General features: G+C 51.9%; 1 protein-coding gene across 4 annotated transcripts in view; it reads left to right on the top strand.

Annotated features, from left to right (window-relative positions):
* Positions 1 to 16,719, top strand: part of ARHGEF18 (Rho/Rac guanine nucleotide exchange factor 18) — a 60,833-nt gene that overhangs the window by 34,332 nt on the left and 9,782 nt on the right. For all 4 annotated transcript variants that reach the window (XM_082379824.1, XM_082379823.1, XM_082379822.1 and 1 more), the window contains 9 exons: positions 1,318 to 1,430; positions 1,588 to 1,728; positions 3,178 to 3,428; positions 4,174 to 4,299; positions 6,001 to 6,118; positions 7,011 to 7,259; positions 8,823 to 8,899; positions 10,413 to 10,591; positions 11,405 to 11,496. In XM_082379824.1, coding sequence (XP_082235950.1) covers positions 1,318 to 1,430; positions 1,588 to 1,728; positions 3,178 to 3,428; positions 4,174 to 4,299; positions 6,001 to 6,118; positions 7,011 to 7,259; positions 8,823 to 8,899; positions 10,413 to 10,591; positions 11,405 to 11,496 — 1,346 coding nt within the window. The remainder of the gene's footprint in view (positions 1 to 1,317; positions 1,431 to 1,587; positions 1,729 to 3,177; positions 3,429 to 4,173; positions 4,300 to 6,000; positions 6,119 to 7,010; positions 7,260 to 8,822; positions 8,900 to 10,412; positions 10,592 to 11,404; positions 11,497 to 16,719) is intronic.

The raw sequence follows: 16,719 nt of genomic DNA, 5'->3' as shown, positions 1-16,719 counted from the left end.
ATGTGTTCTGGGGGTCCTCGGCCATTTGGATCCAGTTTGCTTCCTGCTCTTGAAGGACCCTTGGACAGGGCTCCTTTGTGTCCTCCAGACGAGGCTGGGAGTCCACTGAGGTTGCCGCGAAGTTTGTGTCCTGTTATTCATGCCTTAATCCGATTTTCCTAGGACTTTGAGGTGGTTCTTATAATATTGCATTCAGCAGCATTCAGGTAGAAAACCTCATGTAAAAAAAAAAAAATGTCACTCATCCTTGGATGAGTCGGTGGGGAAAGGAGCTGATTTTCTTTTTCCTCGAGAAAGGATTCTCCCTCCAATCTCAAGTGGGAATGAGGCTGTGTCCAGCCTACTCTGGCCAGAAAGAATTCCAGGGGTTCCTGAGGGCTCCAGTGGCCAGGAAAGGAAGCATATAATGAATGCACCCTTAGAATGTACTTGAACATTAAATTAAAGTTAGTTTTGATGGCAGATATAGGGAACAAACTAGTGGTTGCCAGTGGGGAGAGGGAAGGGGAGAGGGGCAAGATAGGGGCAGGGGATTAAGAGGCACAGACTACTATGTATAAAATAGATAGGGCTTCCCTGGTGGCGCAGTGGTTAAGAATCTGCCTGCCAGTGCAGGGGACATGGGTTCAAGCCCTGGTCCAGGAAGATCCCTCATGCCATGGAGCAACTGAGCCCGTGCGCCACAGCTACTGAGCCTGCGCTCTAGAGCCCATGAGCCACAACTACTGAGCTTGCATGCCACAACTACTGAAGCCCGCATGTCTAGACACCATGCTCCGCAACAGAGAAGCTACCGCAATGAGAAGCCCGAGCACTGCAACAAAGAGTAGCCCCCACTTGCTGCAACTAGAGAAAGCCCACATGCAGCAACAGACTCAACGCAGCCAAAAATAAATAAATTAAATAAATAAATTTATTTAAAAAAATAAAATAGATAAACTACACGGGTGTATTATACAACACAGGGAATATCGCCAATGTTTTTTAATAAGTATAAATGGAGTATAACCTTTAAAAATTGTGAATCACTATGTTATACACCTGTAACTAATATAATATTGTACATCAACTGTACTCCCCCCCCAAAAAAGGCAGTTTTGATGGAAGAAGACCTGATGTCACATTGACAGATAGTCTCCTAATTTTCAAAATGATCTGTGAGTTAAGGCTTATGTTGATAGGCAGAAAGTTCTCAAATAGTATCTAATCAGATTGAGTAACAACGTGATTTGCCTTTGTAGAATGTGTGTGTGTGTGTGTGTGTGTGTGTGTTTAATGCAGTTTTTTTAAATGACTGGTTTTATGATTTCCATTTAGACCAGTCACAGGAGAGATGGATGAAACCGACACATTGTCTCTGAAGTTCAAGCAGGCAGCCGATGACTCTCTTTCACTTACATCTTTGAACGCTGACTCCATCTTAATAGAAGGTACCGTCACCTCGATTCTTTCTCGGGTGTCAGGTGGTCTCCACTCACTGGGAGGCGCCAGGACCCGCATCCGGGCGTCCAGGCGGCACGGGCAGGGGCAGCCCCAGGCCTGCCAGGCCCCGGGCCCCTGAGCAGCAGCCTCCTGTTCTTCCCTCAGACCCCTACACTGCCTCGCTGAGGCGTGAGATCGAAGCAGATGCCCACGAGTTCGAGGCTGAGTCCTGGAGCCTCTCCGTGGACCCCGCATATGTGAAGAAACAGAAGAGGGAGGTGGTGAAAAGGCAGGATGTGCTTTATGGTAAGGAGGCCTGCCACGCCAGCCCTTCACTTCCTCCCCCTCCTCCTTCTTCTTTTTCCTTTTCTCCTTCTCCTCCCCTCCCGCTCCCTCTTCTCCTCCCCCTCCTCCTCCCCCTCCCCCCTCCTCCTCCTTCTCCCCCTCCTCCACCTCCTGCCTCTTCTTCTTCTTGATTTTTTTTTTTTTTTTAATTTATTAATTCCATCTGGGAGCCAGGGCTCCACTGCTGACCCTCCCTGAGACTGTGTGGCCCACTCCACCCACTCCTACAGGGAGCCCTGCCTTCCGGGCCGGGAAGGCGGTGGCCGGACGGGGCTTTGTGAGGACCGGTCCCCGAGGACAGGAATGGCTGAATGCCCTGTCCTGGCTCGTCCTTACCTTGCCGGTGACCCCGAGAGAGAAAACCGCCTGGGCCCATCCCAGCCATCCCTGGTGACCACAGACAGGCCCGGGCGTGGTGGAGGTTTTGGAGGCAGGTCCCTCTCTGCGTGTGACTGTAGTGCTGCTGCGGGTTGGGCGCCCCTTCCCACTGGCCGTTGGAGAACCTGGCCATGGGCAGCTGCTGTCCTTAGATGGGATGTTGCAGTCACCGTGGAAACCACATCTCCCAGACACCGCCCATCCCTGGGCTGGGTGCCCCCCCGTGGGTCCCTCCAGGCCTCCAACACTGCTCAGTGGTTGGTGTCCACTCACCAGTGGACACTCACTTCCTTCCGCATTTTACACACTGAGCTCCCTGCCAGGGCCAGAGCAGGTTGGGGTGTGGGTGGGGAGGAGAGCCTGAGCCCGGCCAGGAGTCCTGCCTAGAGGGCGGGGGGGTGGTGCCGTCCATCGCTTCCCTCTGGGCAGCCCTGTGCCACGCTGTCTCCACTGCTGGGCAAGCGCAGACTCCTTGCAGCCCCGTGGCTGGCGACCCTGGCCCCGGCCGGCACCACTGACTTCTGTTTCATCTCTAACAACTTCAAGGCCTTGACTTAAACGGCAGAGGAGCTCCATCACAAAATCGAATCTTTCTTTGCCTTTAACAGTGAATTAAAATCCTCCCTGGAGCTCCACTTTTCCCATCAGCTGTAGTCTGGGGCAGGTCTCTGACATGCAAGTTTCACATCCCTGGGAGGCGTGTTCGTCAGAACAGTCTTCTTTGTTTCAAACAGCCTGGAAACGTCTTCGGTTGACATTAGGCAGGAACCCCTCCTGTGAATTTGAGGTCCCAGCGCACATCCGGGTCCTCTCTTTCCTGATGTCCTTCCACCCCTCGCCGCCTCCTTAAGCTGGGCCCCCCAGCACTGCTGGGCCCGGGAGGACAGGAAGCCTGGCCCCTGGGCCGTCAGACCACCAGGGCGAGGGCTTCACAGAAACCTGAGAAGCCGGCCTGGCCCGTCGCGGGACAAGGGAGGGCCGAGCCAGGGCGTTGGCCCCGCACCGCTAAGTCCCGCGTCCCTGTCCCTGCAGAGCTGATGCAGACGGAGGCCCACCACGTGCGGACGCTCAAGATCATGCTGAAGGTCTACTCCAGGGCCCTGCGGGAGGAGCTGCAGTTCAGCCCCAAGGCCATCAGCCTGCTCTTCCCAGGCGCAGACGACCTGCTGGAGGTGCACGGCCACTTCCTGTCTCGGCTGAAGGAGCGCCGTCAGGAGTCCCTGGAGGAGGGCAGTGACCGCAACTACATCGTCCAGAAGATCGGGGACCTCCTGGTACAACAGGTGGGCGCGGCCAGGGCGGCTCAGGGCCTGGACCAGCCCCTGCCCCGTCTCTTTCCTTCCAATGCAGAAAGAACATGCCCCCTATTTGCTGAGAGCCCCAGCCCCCGAGGACTGCAGTCCCGGCCCCTTAACAGCCACGCATCCTGCCACCAGCCTAGAAACACAGAGACCTAAATGGTGAATGCACTCGTCTAGACACTATCCAGTGGGTGTTCTGGGCTTTTGTTTGTTTGGTTGGCTGGCTTTTATTTGTTTTGGTCTTGACGGCTGTTTGGTTTTTGGACCAGAGCCATCCATGGTAGGGCCATTGACCCTGAGCTGACTTCTGAGTGGACTTCTGGGCCAAGGCCGAGATTGACAGAGGGGACCCAGGACCCCTCGTCTGCCCTCGGAGTGCCCGGAGCGTCCCAGGTCAGCTAACTAGGATGCATGAGAAGAAGACGCTGTTCGCTTTTGAATTTTTCTAACATTCTTCCACTTAAATTGATTTTTCCTTCTCGGATTTCGGGATGTTTTACAAGCACCTGTGACGTGCAGACGTCTTCTCCTTTTCCCTTTTGGTACCTTGCGCTGAGACACCACGTCCTGAAGCATTTCTCTGTTCGGTTGCCAGCGAGCCAGACAAGAAAGTGAAATCCCAAGTCAAGTCAATCTGCGTTTTAGCAGAGTCAGGCGAATGAGGTGAAAACATTCCCTGGAAGTTTTTGTGTTTCCTTCTAGTAACGCCTCCACGGCCTCTCTTCAGTTTTCAGGTGAAAACGGGGAGAGAATGAAAGAAAAATACGGTGTCTTTTGTAGCGGCCACAATGAAGCCGTCAGTCACTACAAGTTGCTACTGCAGCAAAACAAGAAATTTCAAAACTTGATCAAGGTAAAAAAAAAAAAAAAATAGTATTTATTTATTTATCTGTTTTTAAGTTTATTTATTTATATTTTTGGCTGTGTTGGGTCTTCGTTTCCGTGCGAGGGCTTTCTCTAGTTGCGGCAAGCGGGGGCCACTCTTCATCGCGGTGCGCAGGCCTCTCACTGTCGCGGCCTCTCTTGTCGCGGAGCACAGGCTCCAGACGCGCAGGCTCAGTAGTTGTGGCTCACGGGCCTAGTTGCTCCGCGCCATGTGGGATCTTCCCAGACCAGGGCTCGAACCCGTGTCCCCTGCATTGGCAGGCAGATTCTCAACCACTGCACCACCAGGGAAGCCCCTGTCTCATTTTTAACCACAAACTCATTCAGAGCACAGTGGTGAAAGCTCTGGAGAATCTCCGGGTGTAAAGCAAAGCAGGCCTAGGGTTTTGTTCCTGCCGCAGCAGGGTGGCCCCTGAGATGCCCCTCAATGGATGACCATGGGTCCTCAGACCGTTGAGGGGACATGAGTGTCCTCGCAAGGGGCCGCCCTGCCCCGGGAACCGGCCCTCCAGAGCCACCCGCTCTGCCTCGGATGCTCCGGCAGATGCAAGGCCTGCCTTCCTCTAAGCCTTTGTCCTTTCGTCACCTCCTCCCCTGTCTGGTCCCCATGCATCCCCCGCAGCCCGTGGAATGACCCACACCTGTCTTCTTTCTGCCCAACAGTGTGCAAGTGCTCAGGGCCCAGGAGCTGAGTCAGTGGTCGGGCAAGACCCCGCCCCCCGCATCCTGGGAGGCGCTCCTGGGTCAAGGCTGCTGGGCGCCGTCAGCATGTGCCCTGCGGCAGCCCCGGCCCACTGCACCCCGCAACAGCTCCGCACCTGCAGCCTGTACCGCAAGGACTCTACCCTGAAGTGATATCCAACAACTAAAGGTCTAGAGTTAAGGATCCAGGGTTGTTAAATTTTACCCCAGGGAACTTCCCTGGCAGTCCAGTGGTTAAGACCCCGCGCTTCCACTGCAGGGGGCACGGGTTCGATCCCTGGTCGGGGAACTAAGATCCTGCACGCCACGAGGTGTGGCCAAAAAAAAAAAAAAATCTAAAAAAATTTCACTCCATTATCCTGGCAGTGGATAAACGTGAAAAGGAGAGGGTCGTTTGGGGGCCTGAGTCCAGTGGTTAGAACTTGGCACTTTCACTGCCGCGGGCCCAGGTTCAATCCCTGGTCAGGGAACTAAGATGCCGCAAGCCACATGATGTGGCTGGGAAAAACAAGTGACTTCAGGTGACCACTTGCTAGGCTCTTAGCCAGAAGCGCGCACCAGCAGCCGCCAGGGAGCCAGTTGGGGAGCACCAGCCCAGCGCGTCTGGAGGGTCCCGGCGGCCATCAGCAGGGCGAGGGTCTGCGCATGTGCGTGTGCACGTGGACAGCTCTCCAGGGGATTCCCAGGACCACCCCCCCACTCACTCCCCCACCCCCCCGCTGGTTTCTTCCTAACGGGTTCTGCGGGGGCCCACATTTTATAGCAGGTGAGGCTGCCTCTGCCTTTGTGGCCTTTCTGTATACAGCAGGCAGTCCCTGCTTTCACGTACCTGCAAAGCGGCAAGGACAAGGTCCCCGTAAGCCGAAAAGGGACCGTGAACTGGATATCACTCGATAACCGACCATGAACTGACGTGGCGGGGGATTAGACACCCACACAGCATGGCTTTGTTTTCTCCGTGTCATAGAGAATCGGCAACTTCTCCATCGTGAGGCGGCTCGGCGTGCAGGAGTGTATCCTTCTGGTCACCCAGCGCATAACCAAGTACCCCGTGCTGGTGGAGCGTATTATTCAGAACACGGAAGGTACGGTAGCTCTCCTGTCTTGCCCTTAGGTGCTCGGTGGGGAGGAGGGTCTCTGTCTCCCCACCCCCTATTCTAATAGTGGGTTAGATAATCCACTCTACGATCTGTCCCTGGTTCTCCGGATTCAGCTGGGCTCAGCAGTCACTAACTGAGCTGCCACCTTGCAGAAGCCACTGTGCTGGGTGCTAGGGTTTCCAGCCAGGGTGCCTGGTCTCGCCTGCCGTTACCCCCCGAGTCCCCGCACGGTCTGGGCTGGAGCAGCCCTCAGTCAGTATTGGAGAGTGGATGAAAAGACACGGGTAGTGCCCTTGCTAAGGTCACCCCTGGGTGACCCACACAGGCCCAGAGGTGACCTCCGTGTCGCGTGCCTGGTGCCATGGAGGGCAGAGAGGAAGGGCATGTAGCCCAGCCGGGGGTTCCCGGAGGCCCGGGCAGTGCTGACCACACCTCCCGTGTCTCCAGGGGATTTGGGTGGTGGGAGAACGCACGAAGTTCCCTGCCGTGAAAGCAGAGCCCTTAGGAGTGGGGGGAGCCAGCTCTTGGTAATGGCCGGAGGTGGAGGGAGTCTTTCATGGAGAGCTGGAGGGCAGGGGGGCGTCTATTTACCGAGGAATGGCCGGCGGAGTTATGCAGGGGCTGTTTTTGCCGCTTGATTTGCACCTCAGCTTCTGCGTTCGACAGAAGCTCTGTCTTGGTGAAAACCAAACGCTGGGCTGTCACGTTTACTTTGGAGAAGTGTTTACATCTCAGGAAATTCGAGTTGGAAGGTGATTCTCGAGGGTCCTGTGAGCAGTGGCCTCGGGACACACCTCCTTGGCCCCGTAGCCTGTCCGCCTCCATCGCGTTCGTGGACGCAGACCAAGGAAAGCGCTAACTCTGCTGTGTGTGGCAGCTGACTCCGAGGACCACAGAGACCTGACGCAGGCCCTGAGCCTCATCAAAGGCGTCATCTCGCAAGTGGACGCCAGGGTCAGCGAGTGCGAGAAAGGCCAGCGCCTCAGGGAGATCGCGGGCAAGATGGACCTCAAGTCCTCCAGCAAGCTCAAGAACGGGCTGACCTTCCGCAAGGAGGACATGCTGCAGCGGCAGCTCCACCTGGAGGGCACGCTGTGCTGGAAGACCACGTCCGGGCGCCTAAAAGGTAACGCCCCGCTCCAGTCACCTCTGCTGGACGCCATCCTGGGTTGGTGGGTGCCATCTTGGATCAGTGGCACCATCTTGGAGTGGTAAACACCATTTGGGATTGGTAGCACCACCTTGGAGTGGTGGACGCCATCCTGGGCTGGTGGCAGCATTTGGGAGTGGTGGGTGCCATCCTGGGTTGGTGGCACCATTTGGGAGTGGTGGGTGCCATCCTGGGCTGGTGGCACCATTTGGGAGTGGTGGGTGCCATCCTGGGTTGGTGGCACCACCTTGGAGTGGTGGACGCCATCTTGGATCAGTGACACCATCTGGGAGCGGTGGGTGCCATCTAGGTTGGTGGCACCAGCATGGAGTGGTGGACGGCATCCTGGGTCGGTGGCACCACCTTGGAGACTTGGGTGCCCTCTTGGATGAGTGAGCACTAGTTTGGGTTGATGGGCACCAGCTGGCACAGAGCCACTGCAGCCTGGCTGCTTCGCGGCTGAAGGGAGGTTACCTGCTGAGTCAGGTCGAGCACAGAAGTGGAGCAGGAACGAGGTGGAGGTGGTCGTACCAGCACCCTCTGTGTCCGGTGGTTGAGATGGTGTGGTGCACACAGGGAAGGCCGCCAGGTGAAGAGGGCACACTGAGTCATTGACTCCTGAACAGAAACCCGGGGTATCAGGACACCCCAGATTTAGCAGAGGCCCCAGGGTTCTAAACAACAGTCACGGGCCCCAGTGGGGGTAGAGGATGCCACCTGGGCCACGGACCTCCGTGGCCGCCAGCATCCCACCCGCTGTTCGGGGCGAGCTCCACGCCCTACTTGCAAGATCCGTGGTGTGGTTCCAGACCAGAGAGCGCCCGGGGCTCATCCCTGAGTTTCCTGTCCATTTCATGAGCCTCTAGAAGCATCCTAACCTGTCCACTGGCATCAGCCTCTTTAAAGATCTTTGGGGGGCGTCGCAGGTAGCCAGACGACAGGATGTGCTTGTTCTTAATTTGAGCAGGTAAAGCAGCCAAAAGGTACAGTTTACAGTTGAGCAGCCCCTGCATGCCAGGCACCGAGGTGGGTGGCAGAGGCCCCTGCCCACGTGGGGCTCCAGTTGGTGGGCAGAGGAGAGAAGTAAGCACAAAAACAGTGAAAAGCACAGTAAGTGCTTTAGGGGAACCCAGCAGGCTGCAGCGCGACAGAGTTCCGTGAGGAGAGGGTGTCTGAACAAGCACCCCGAGGAGGCGGTGTTTTCGTTTCCCGCAGCGCGAGTGCTCCTGTTGGAAACACAGCTCGGGATCTGCACCCACGTGCACCAGCTCTGCCGGGCGGGTCACCGCACCATGTCCCTACAGGGACAAGGCTCCGAGCCTACCGCCACCAGGAAGCTCGGCCATGCGGGCACGAGAGTTTTGCTACGGCAGGAGGCAGGACGCGAGCATCCAGGGGCTCGGCATTCAAAGCTGAAACCAGGAGGGTGATGGGGTGGGGTCAGGTTGAAGGGCGCCTGCGGGCTGTGGCGCCGGCCTGGGATTCCTCGTCTGCCTGGCGGGACCCTATAAGATGTTTCCTTCTGCGTTCTCGCCTTAGATGTCCTTGCTGTCCTGTTGACGGACGTGCTTCTGCTGCTACAAGAAAAGGATCAAAAATACGTCTTTGCTTCCGTGGTACGTGTCCCATCCCTTCGCAGAAAGGGCTGCTCAAAGCTGCCTGCACGGGCCGGGGAGGGAGGGACTGCCCCACTGCCAGGGCAGGGGGACAGCACAAGAGCAAGGAGGCTAGAAGAGCACATCCACATGTTACCCCGTCGTCCCAGGCCCTCCCCAGGGCCAGAAGGTGCCAGCAAGGCAGGAGTAGAATTTGCCAAGAATGGGCTCCTGTCCAGTGGCCTGAGGCGGCTTCAGGGTCGCGCCAACATCTTGCCCAGTTCCGCCCGGGCTCTGTGCTTCCGTGGCCCTTCCCCTCACAAGCGCCCGGGCTCTCACAGGCCCGGGCAACCTCGCCGGGAGAGCCTGTCCCTCCTTCCCGGGGAGCTAGCGCGTCGCTGAGGATGCGCCCTCAGGCAGCCACTGCCCTGGGACCTATGACCACGTTGGCCTCACGGCATGCTGGTCCCAGAACAGCCGCGTCACGGGAGCCCAGCTGGCCGGGAGCTCCATGCGGACGGAGGGCTCGGAGTCAGGCTGGGATTCTGCCCATCCCACCCGGCCCACGTCCACCGGGGACTCGGGCTCCGCCCCTGCTCGCCTGGGTGACCCGTGGGTACCGCCGTGGAGGGGCTCAGCGAACCCGTTTGCCTCCGGGTTCACCTGGAGAGGAAAGTGGCCTTTGTCACTCAACTCCAGAGTCTCGCCCCTTTCCCAGAGACTTAAACTAGCTTCTCAGGAAGTTTCCAGAAATAGGTCACACTGTCTTGCCAAACGGTGGTCTCTCCCTGACGCCAGCCCACCTCGTGTGTGCTGTGTGTCCGCTCACGAGGGTGATGCGACATCTATGATCTGCTGTGCCGTCTGCTCCCCACGGCCTCCCCTGCTCGCCCTCTGTGTGCGTGTGTGTGTGTGTGTGTCTGTGTCCTGATTGCCTCTCCTCAGAAAGACACCAGTCCTGTTGGGTCAGGGCCCACCCTCATGACCTCGCTTTAACTTAATCACCTCTTTAAAGACCCTGTCTCCAAATACCGTCACATTCTGAGGTTAGGACCTCAGCATCTGGATTTAGTGGGGAATGGGGGGAAATGCAGTATAGCCCATAACAGCCAGTTAAAATTGCGCATTTTACTGGTCGGTCAGAGCATTATCTCTTGTCGGACACACCACAGATTGGGAATACTGGTTGGCTCTGGGTATTTGGGGCCCAGGGTTGGGAGGAAGATTTATTTGTCATCACAGACTGCCTGCTCTTGTATCTTCTGAGTTTTATACAGTGTACGTGCGTTAGCAATTATAGAACATTTTTTAAGCACGTTGAACAGGCACGTGAGAAGGATGTGAGGATATCATCGCGATAGTGTCCGTTTCCCCCAGGTGGCAAAATCTTTCTGCTTCGAATTGTTGGAGGATAAGCAGGGTGCACGCCTCCCCCGCTCCCCCCCAGTCCCCTTCCCCGCCGGCTCACGGCTCCACGGCTGTGGGGCTGCAGCAGGTACAGGGTGACCCTCCCCGCCCCGTCCCACCCGTGCAGGACTCCAAGCGCCCCATCATCTCGCTGCAAAAGCTCATCGTGAGGGAGGTGGCCAACGAGGAGAAAGCCATGTTTCTGATCAGCGCCTCCCTGCACGGGCCCGAGATGTACGAGATCTACACCAGCTCCAAGGAGGACAGGAACACCTGGATGGCCCACATCCGCAGGGCCGTGGAGAGGTGAGAGGCGCGCGGGTGGGCCTCCCCTCCACCGGCGGCTGTGCCCCTGGCTGTGGTGGCTGGCAAATCAGCAGAGACCTTGGGGCGCCTGCGACGGTGCCGGGGGTCGCAGGCGGGAGACCCCTTCGCTTTTCCCCTCCCTGTCATTCCACCTCGGTGCTCTGTCCGTCCCCTCACCTAAGGGCAGACAGAGGACGCCATTCAGCCCCTTCCGACAGCGGCTGAAAAGGCCCAGATGTCTGTGGCTGGAGGATGCGGGGCCCGCAGCTCTAACCTTCTGTATTGGTGGGCTGTCCACCTGACACGGGGGGCTGTCCTTCCTCCTCGGGCCAGGGGAGCCCTCAGGACCCCAGCCCCGTGGTTTTGAGTGACGCCTGCCTCCTGGTCCACCGACAGACGGTGGCCCGGCCTCCCTGCCCAGCCTTCTGCTGCCTCTCTTTATGCCCAGAAGCTTCTCAAAGCCGTAGTCTGCTTCGAGCCCCCTCAGTACTCAACTTCGGCCCTGCTGGCCTTGCAGCCTCCTGTATCTGGGAGGTCCGCAGGGAATGAACTGCTCTGTCTCCTCCTCCCCCCCCACCCCCTGCAAGTTGTGCCAGACATTTAAAACCTGTGGCCGGTTACGTCCCGACACCTTGCGACTGGAGGCTTGCCGACGGCTGTGTTTCTGTCCTGCACGGTTGACCGTTAACAAACTAAATCTCTCAGCACGTCAGAGATGCTCTTTGCAGCCAGACCTGCAGGCAGACCTCAGTGCTGTTTCAGAGGCGGCCAGCGCGTGGAACGTGCTCGCCCATCCGTCCCCTCTCCCTGCAGCTGCCCGGACGAGGAGGAGGGCCCCTACAGCGAGGCCGAGGAGGAGAGGAAGGTGCTTGAGGCCCGCGCCTTGAGGCTGAGGGACTTCCAAGGTAAGGGCGGGGTGGGGTCAGTGTCACCTCCGCACCCACGACGTGGCCCTCTTCTGGTGACTTGGCCCCGAGAGCCCTCCTGGGCCCAGCAGTAGCCTTTCTGTTCTATCCCGTCGGAACTGGCCGTGGGCCGAACCGCCGCCCAAGTGCCCAGGAGTTTGGCTGTGGGCTGTCCCATGTCCTGCGGTTCTGTGGGCCGTTTGCCCTGGGGTAGCGATCTTCCAGAGGGCGTGTGGGAAAGGGGGGTGGGGCGCTAGGGTTCCTCCCTCGGTCCTCGCTCAAGAAGGGCTCAATAATTCACATACCTTACCAGTCACCCATTTAAAGTGTGCCATGCAGTGGCTTTTAGTATATACCAAAAGGATGTGCAACCATCACAGTCAATTCTAGGCTGTTTTCATCACCCCAGAAAGAAGCCCCATCCCCATTAGCAGTCACTCCCGTTCTTTCCCCATCTCCAGCAGCTGGGAACTTCTGTCCTACTGTCTATCTGTCTATGAATTTACTTACTCCAGACACCTCGTATAAATGGGGATATTTGTCCTTTTGTGACTGGCTTATTTCACCAAGCGTGATGTTTTCAAGGTTCATCCCTGTGGCAGAATGTCCTTCCTTTTTAAGGCTGAATAATATTCCATTGTGTGGGTGGACCACATCGTGCTTATTCTGCTCCCCGGTTTTAACAGATCCCTGTGAGATTTCAGCGAGGTCACTGCCAAGAATCCAGCTCAGTACTCTGTGGTCTCAGTCAGCTCCCTCCTCTCTCTCTCTCACTGTGGCGTTTATGCTTAACATAGGGGACATTGGAGCAGTAAGCACATAAAACTAGGCACTATGTATTTCATCTCTTTTTGCGGGGAGAGGTGCAAGTTTGAGGGTATTAAGGAATAAAAATGTCCAAAAGAAATCAGGGAGAGAAATCCCACTGACCCCTGAAAGTATAATGTTAACATAGTATTCATTTCATCCCGTTCTAAAATTTTTTTTTTAACATCTTTATTGGAGTATAATTGCTCTACAATGTTGTGTTTCTGCTGTACAACAAGGTGAATCAGCTCCATGTATACATATATCCCCATATCCCCTCCCTCTCGCATCTCCTTCCCACCCTCCCTATCCCACCCCTCTAGGTGGTCACAGAGCACCGAGCTGATCTCCCTGTGCTATGCAGCTGCTTCCCACCAGCTATCCATTTTACATTTGGTAGTGTATATATGTCCATGCCACTCTCTCACTTCGTCCCAGCTTACCCTTCCCCCTCCCTGTGTCCTCAGGTCCATTCTGTGCGTCTGCGTCTTTATTCCTGTCCTGCTCCTAGGTTCATGAGAACCTTTTTTTTTTTTTTAAGATTCCGTATGTATGTGTTAGCATACGGAATTTGTTTTTCTCTTTCTGACTTACTTCACTCTGTACAACAGACTCTAGGTCCATCCACCTCACTACAAATAGCTCAATTTCGTTTCTTTTTATGGCTGAATAATATTCCATTGTATATATGTGCCAATCTTCTTTATCCATTCATCTGTCGATGGACACTTAGGTTGCTTCCATGTCCTGGCTGTTGTAAATAGAGCTGCAATGAACATGGTGGTACATGACTCTTTTTGAATTATGGTTTTCTCAGGGTATATGCCCAGTAGTGGGATTGCTGGGTTTTAAAGAACCTCCATACTATTCTCCATAGTAGCTGTATCAATTTACATTCCCACCAACAGTGCAAGAGGGTTCCCTTTTCTCCACACCCTCTCCAGGATTTATTGTTTGTAGATTTTTTGATGATGGCCATTCTGACTGGTGTGAGGTGATACCTCATTGTAGTTTCAATTTGCATTTCTCTAATGATTAGTGATATTGAACATCCTTTCATGTGTTTGTTGGCAATCTGTATATCTTCTTTGGAGAAATGTCTATTTAGGTCTTCTGCCCATTTTTGGATTGGGTTGTTTGGGGTTTTTTGATATTGAGCTGCACAACCTGCTTGTACATTTTGGAGATTAATCCTTTGTCAGTTGCTTTGTTTGCAAATATTTTCTCCCATTCTGAGGGTTGTCTTTTCGTCTTGTTTATGGTTTCCTTTGCTGTGCAAAAGCTTTTAAGTTTCATTAGGTCCCATTTGTTTATTTTTGGTTTTGTTTCCATTACTCTAGGAGGTGGGTCAAAAAGGATCTTGCTGTGATTTATGTCATAGAGTGTTCTGCTTGTGTTTTCCTCTAAGAGTTTTATAGTGTCTGGCCTTACATTTAGGTCTTTAATCCATTTTGTGTTTATTTTTGTGTATGGTGTTAGGAAGTGTTCTAATTTCATTCTTTTACATGTAGCTGTCCAGTTTTCCCAGCACCACTTATTGAAGAGGCTGTCTTTTCTCCACTGTATATTCTTGTCTCCTTTATCAAAAATAAGGTGACCATTTGTGTGTGGGTTTATCTCTGGGCTTTCTATCCTGTTCCATTGATCTATAGTTCTGTTTCTGTGCCAGTACCATACTGTATTGATTACTGCAGCTTTGTAGTATAGTCTGAAGTCAGGGAGCCTGATTCCTCTAGCTCCGTTTTTCTTTCTCAAGATTGCTTTGGCTATTCGGGGTCGTTTGTGTTTCCATACAAATTGTGAAATTTTTTGTTATAGTTCTGTGAAAAATGGCATTGGTACTTTGATAGGGATTGCACTGAACCTGCAGATTGCTTTGGGTAGTAGAGTCATTTTCATAATGTTGATTCTTCCAGTCCAAGAACATGGTGTGTCTCTCCATCTGTTTGTATCGTCTTTAATTTCTTTCATCAGTGTTGTATAGTTTTCTGCATACAGGTCTTTTGTCTCCTTAGGTAGTTTATTCCTAGGTATTTTATTCTGTTTGCTGCAATGGTAAATGGAAGTGTTTCCTTAATTTCTCTTTTGGATTTTTTGTCATTAGTGTATAGGAATGCAAGAGATTTCTGTGCATTAATTTTGTATCCAGCTACTTTACCAAATTCATTGATTAGCTCTAGTAGTTTTCTGGTAGCATCTTTAGGATTCTCTATGTATAGTATCATGTCAGCAGCAAACAGTGACAGTTTTACTTCTTCTTTTCCAATTTGGATTCTTTTTATTTCTTTTTCTTTGATTGCTGTGGCTAAAACTTCCAAAACTACATTGAATAATAGTCATGAAAGTGGGCAACCTTGTCTTGTTCCTGATCTTAGAGGAAATGGTTTCAGTTTTTCACCATTGAGGACGATGTTGGCTGTGGGTTTGTCATATATGGCCTTTATTATGTTGAGGTAGGTTCCCTCTGTGCCTGCTTTATGGAGAGTTTTTGTCATAAATGGGTACTGAATTTTGTCAAAAGCTTTTTCTGCATCTATTGAGATGATCATATGATTTTTATCCTTCAGTTTGTTAATATGGTGTATCACAATGATTGATTTGCATATATTGAAGAATCCTTGCATTCCTGGGATAAATCCCACTTGATCATGATTTAATGTGCTGTTGGATTGTGTTTGCTAGTACTTTGTTGAGGATTTTTGCATCTATGTTCATCAGTGATACTGGCCTGTAGTTTTCTTTTTTTGTGACATCTTTGTCTGGTTTTGGTATCAGGGTGATGGTGGCCTCGTAGAATGAGTTTGGGAGTGTTCCTCCCTCTGCTATATTTTGGAAGAGTTTGAGAAGGACAGGCGTTAGCTCTTCTCTAAATGTTTGATAGAATCTGCCTGTGAAGCCATCTGGTCCTGGGCTTTTGTTTGTTGGAAGATTTTTAATCACAGTTTCAATTTCAGTGCTTGTGATTAGTCTGTTTATATTTTCTATTTCTTCCTGGTTCAGTCTGGAAGGTTGTGCTTTTCTAAGAATTTGTCCATTTCTTCCAGGTTGTGCATTTTATTTGCATATAGTTGTTTGTAGTAATCTCTCATGATCCTTTGTATTTCTGCAGTGTCAGTTGTTACTTCTCCTTTTTCATTTCTAATTCTATTGATTTGAGTCTTCTTTTTTTTCTTGATGAATCTGGCTAATGGTTTGTCAATTTTGTTTATCTTCTCAATGAACCAGGTTTCAGTTTTATTGATTTTTGCTATTGTTTCCTTAATTTCTTTTTCATTTATTTCCTATCTGATCTTTATGATTTCTTTCCTTCTGCTAACTTTGGGGGTTTTTTTGTTCTTCTTTCTCTAATTGCTTTAGGTGTAAGGTTAGGTTATTTATTTGAGATTTTTCTTGTTTCTCGAGGTGGATTGTATTGCTATAAACTTCCCTCTTAGAACTGCTTTTGCTGCATCCCATAGGTTTTGGGTCGTCGTGTTTTCATTGTCATTTGTTTCTAGGTATTTTTTGATTTCCTCAGTGATCTCTTGGTTATTTAGTAGTGTATTGTTTAGCCTCCATGTGTTTGTATTTTTTTAGAGTTTTTTTCCTGTAATTGATATCTAGTCTCATAGTGTTGTGGTTGGAAAAGATACTTGATACAATTTCAATTTTCTTAAATTTACCAAGGCTTGATTTGTGATGCAAGATATGATCTATCGTGGAGAATGTTCCATGGCACTTGAGAAGAAAGTATATTCTGTTGTTTTTGGATGCAATGTCCTATAAATATCAATTAAGTCCATCTTGTCTAATGTGTCATTATTAAAACATCTTGTGTTTCCTTATTTATTTTCATTTTGGATGATCTGTCCATTGGTGAAAGTGGGGTGTTAAAGTCCCCTTCTATTATTGTGTTACTGTCAATTTCCCTTTTTATGGCTGTCAGTATTTGCCTTATGTATTGAGGTGCTCCTATGTTGGGTGCATAAATATTTACAATTGTTATATTTTCTTCTTGGATTGATCCCTTTATCATTATGTAGTGTCCTTCTTTGTCTCTTGTAATAGTCCTTATTTTAAAGTCTGTTTTGTCTGACATGAGAATTGCTACTCCAACTTTCTTTTGATTTCCATTTGCATGGAATATCTTTTTCCATCCCCTCACTTTCAGTCTGTATGCGTCCCTAGGTCTGAAGTGGGTCTCTTGTAGACAGCATATATACAGGTCTTGTATCCATTCAGCCAGTCTGTGTCTTTTGGTTGGCACATTTAATCCATTTACGTTTAAGGTAATTATCAATATGTATGTTCCTATGACCATTTTCTTAATTGTTTTGGGTTTGTTTTTGTAGGTCCTTTTCTTCTCTTATGTTTCCTGCCTAGAGAAGTTCCTTTAGCATTTGTTGTAAAGCTGGTTTGGTGGTGCTGAATTCTCTT

Source organism: Balaenoptera borealis (genome assembly GCF_965194805.1).
Source record: "Balaenoptera borealis genome assembly, chromosome: 2".
In the NCBI taxonomy this organism is placed as follows: Eukaryota; Metazoa; Chordata; class Mammalia; order Artiodactyla; family Balaenopteridae; genus Balaenoptera; species Balaenoptera borealis.
Note: the sequence above shows the minus strand (reverse complement) of the source record. Positions and strands in the feature narration are given on the sequence as shown.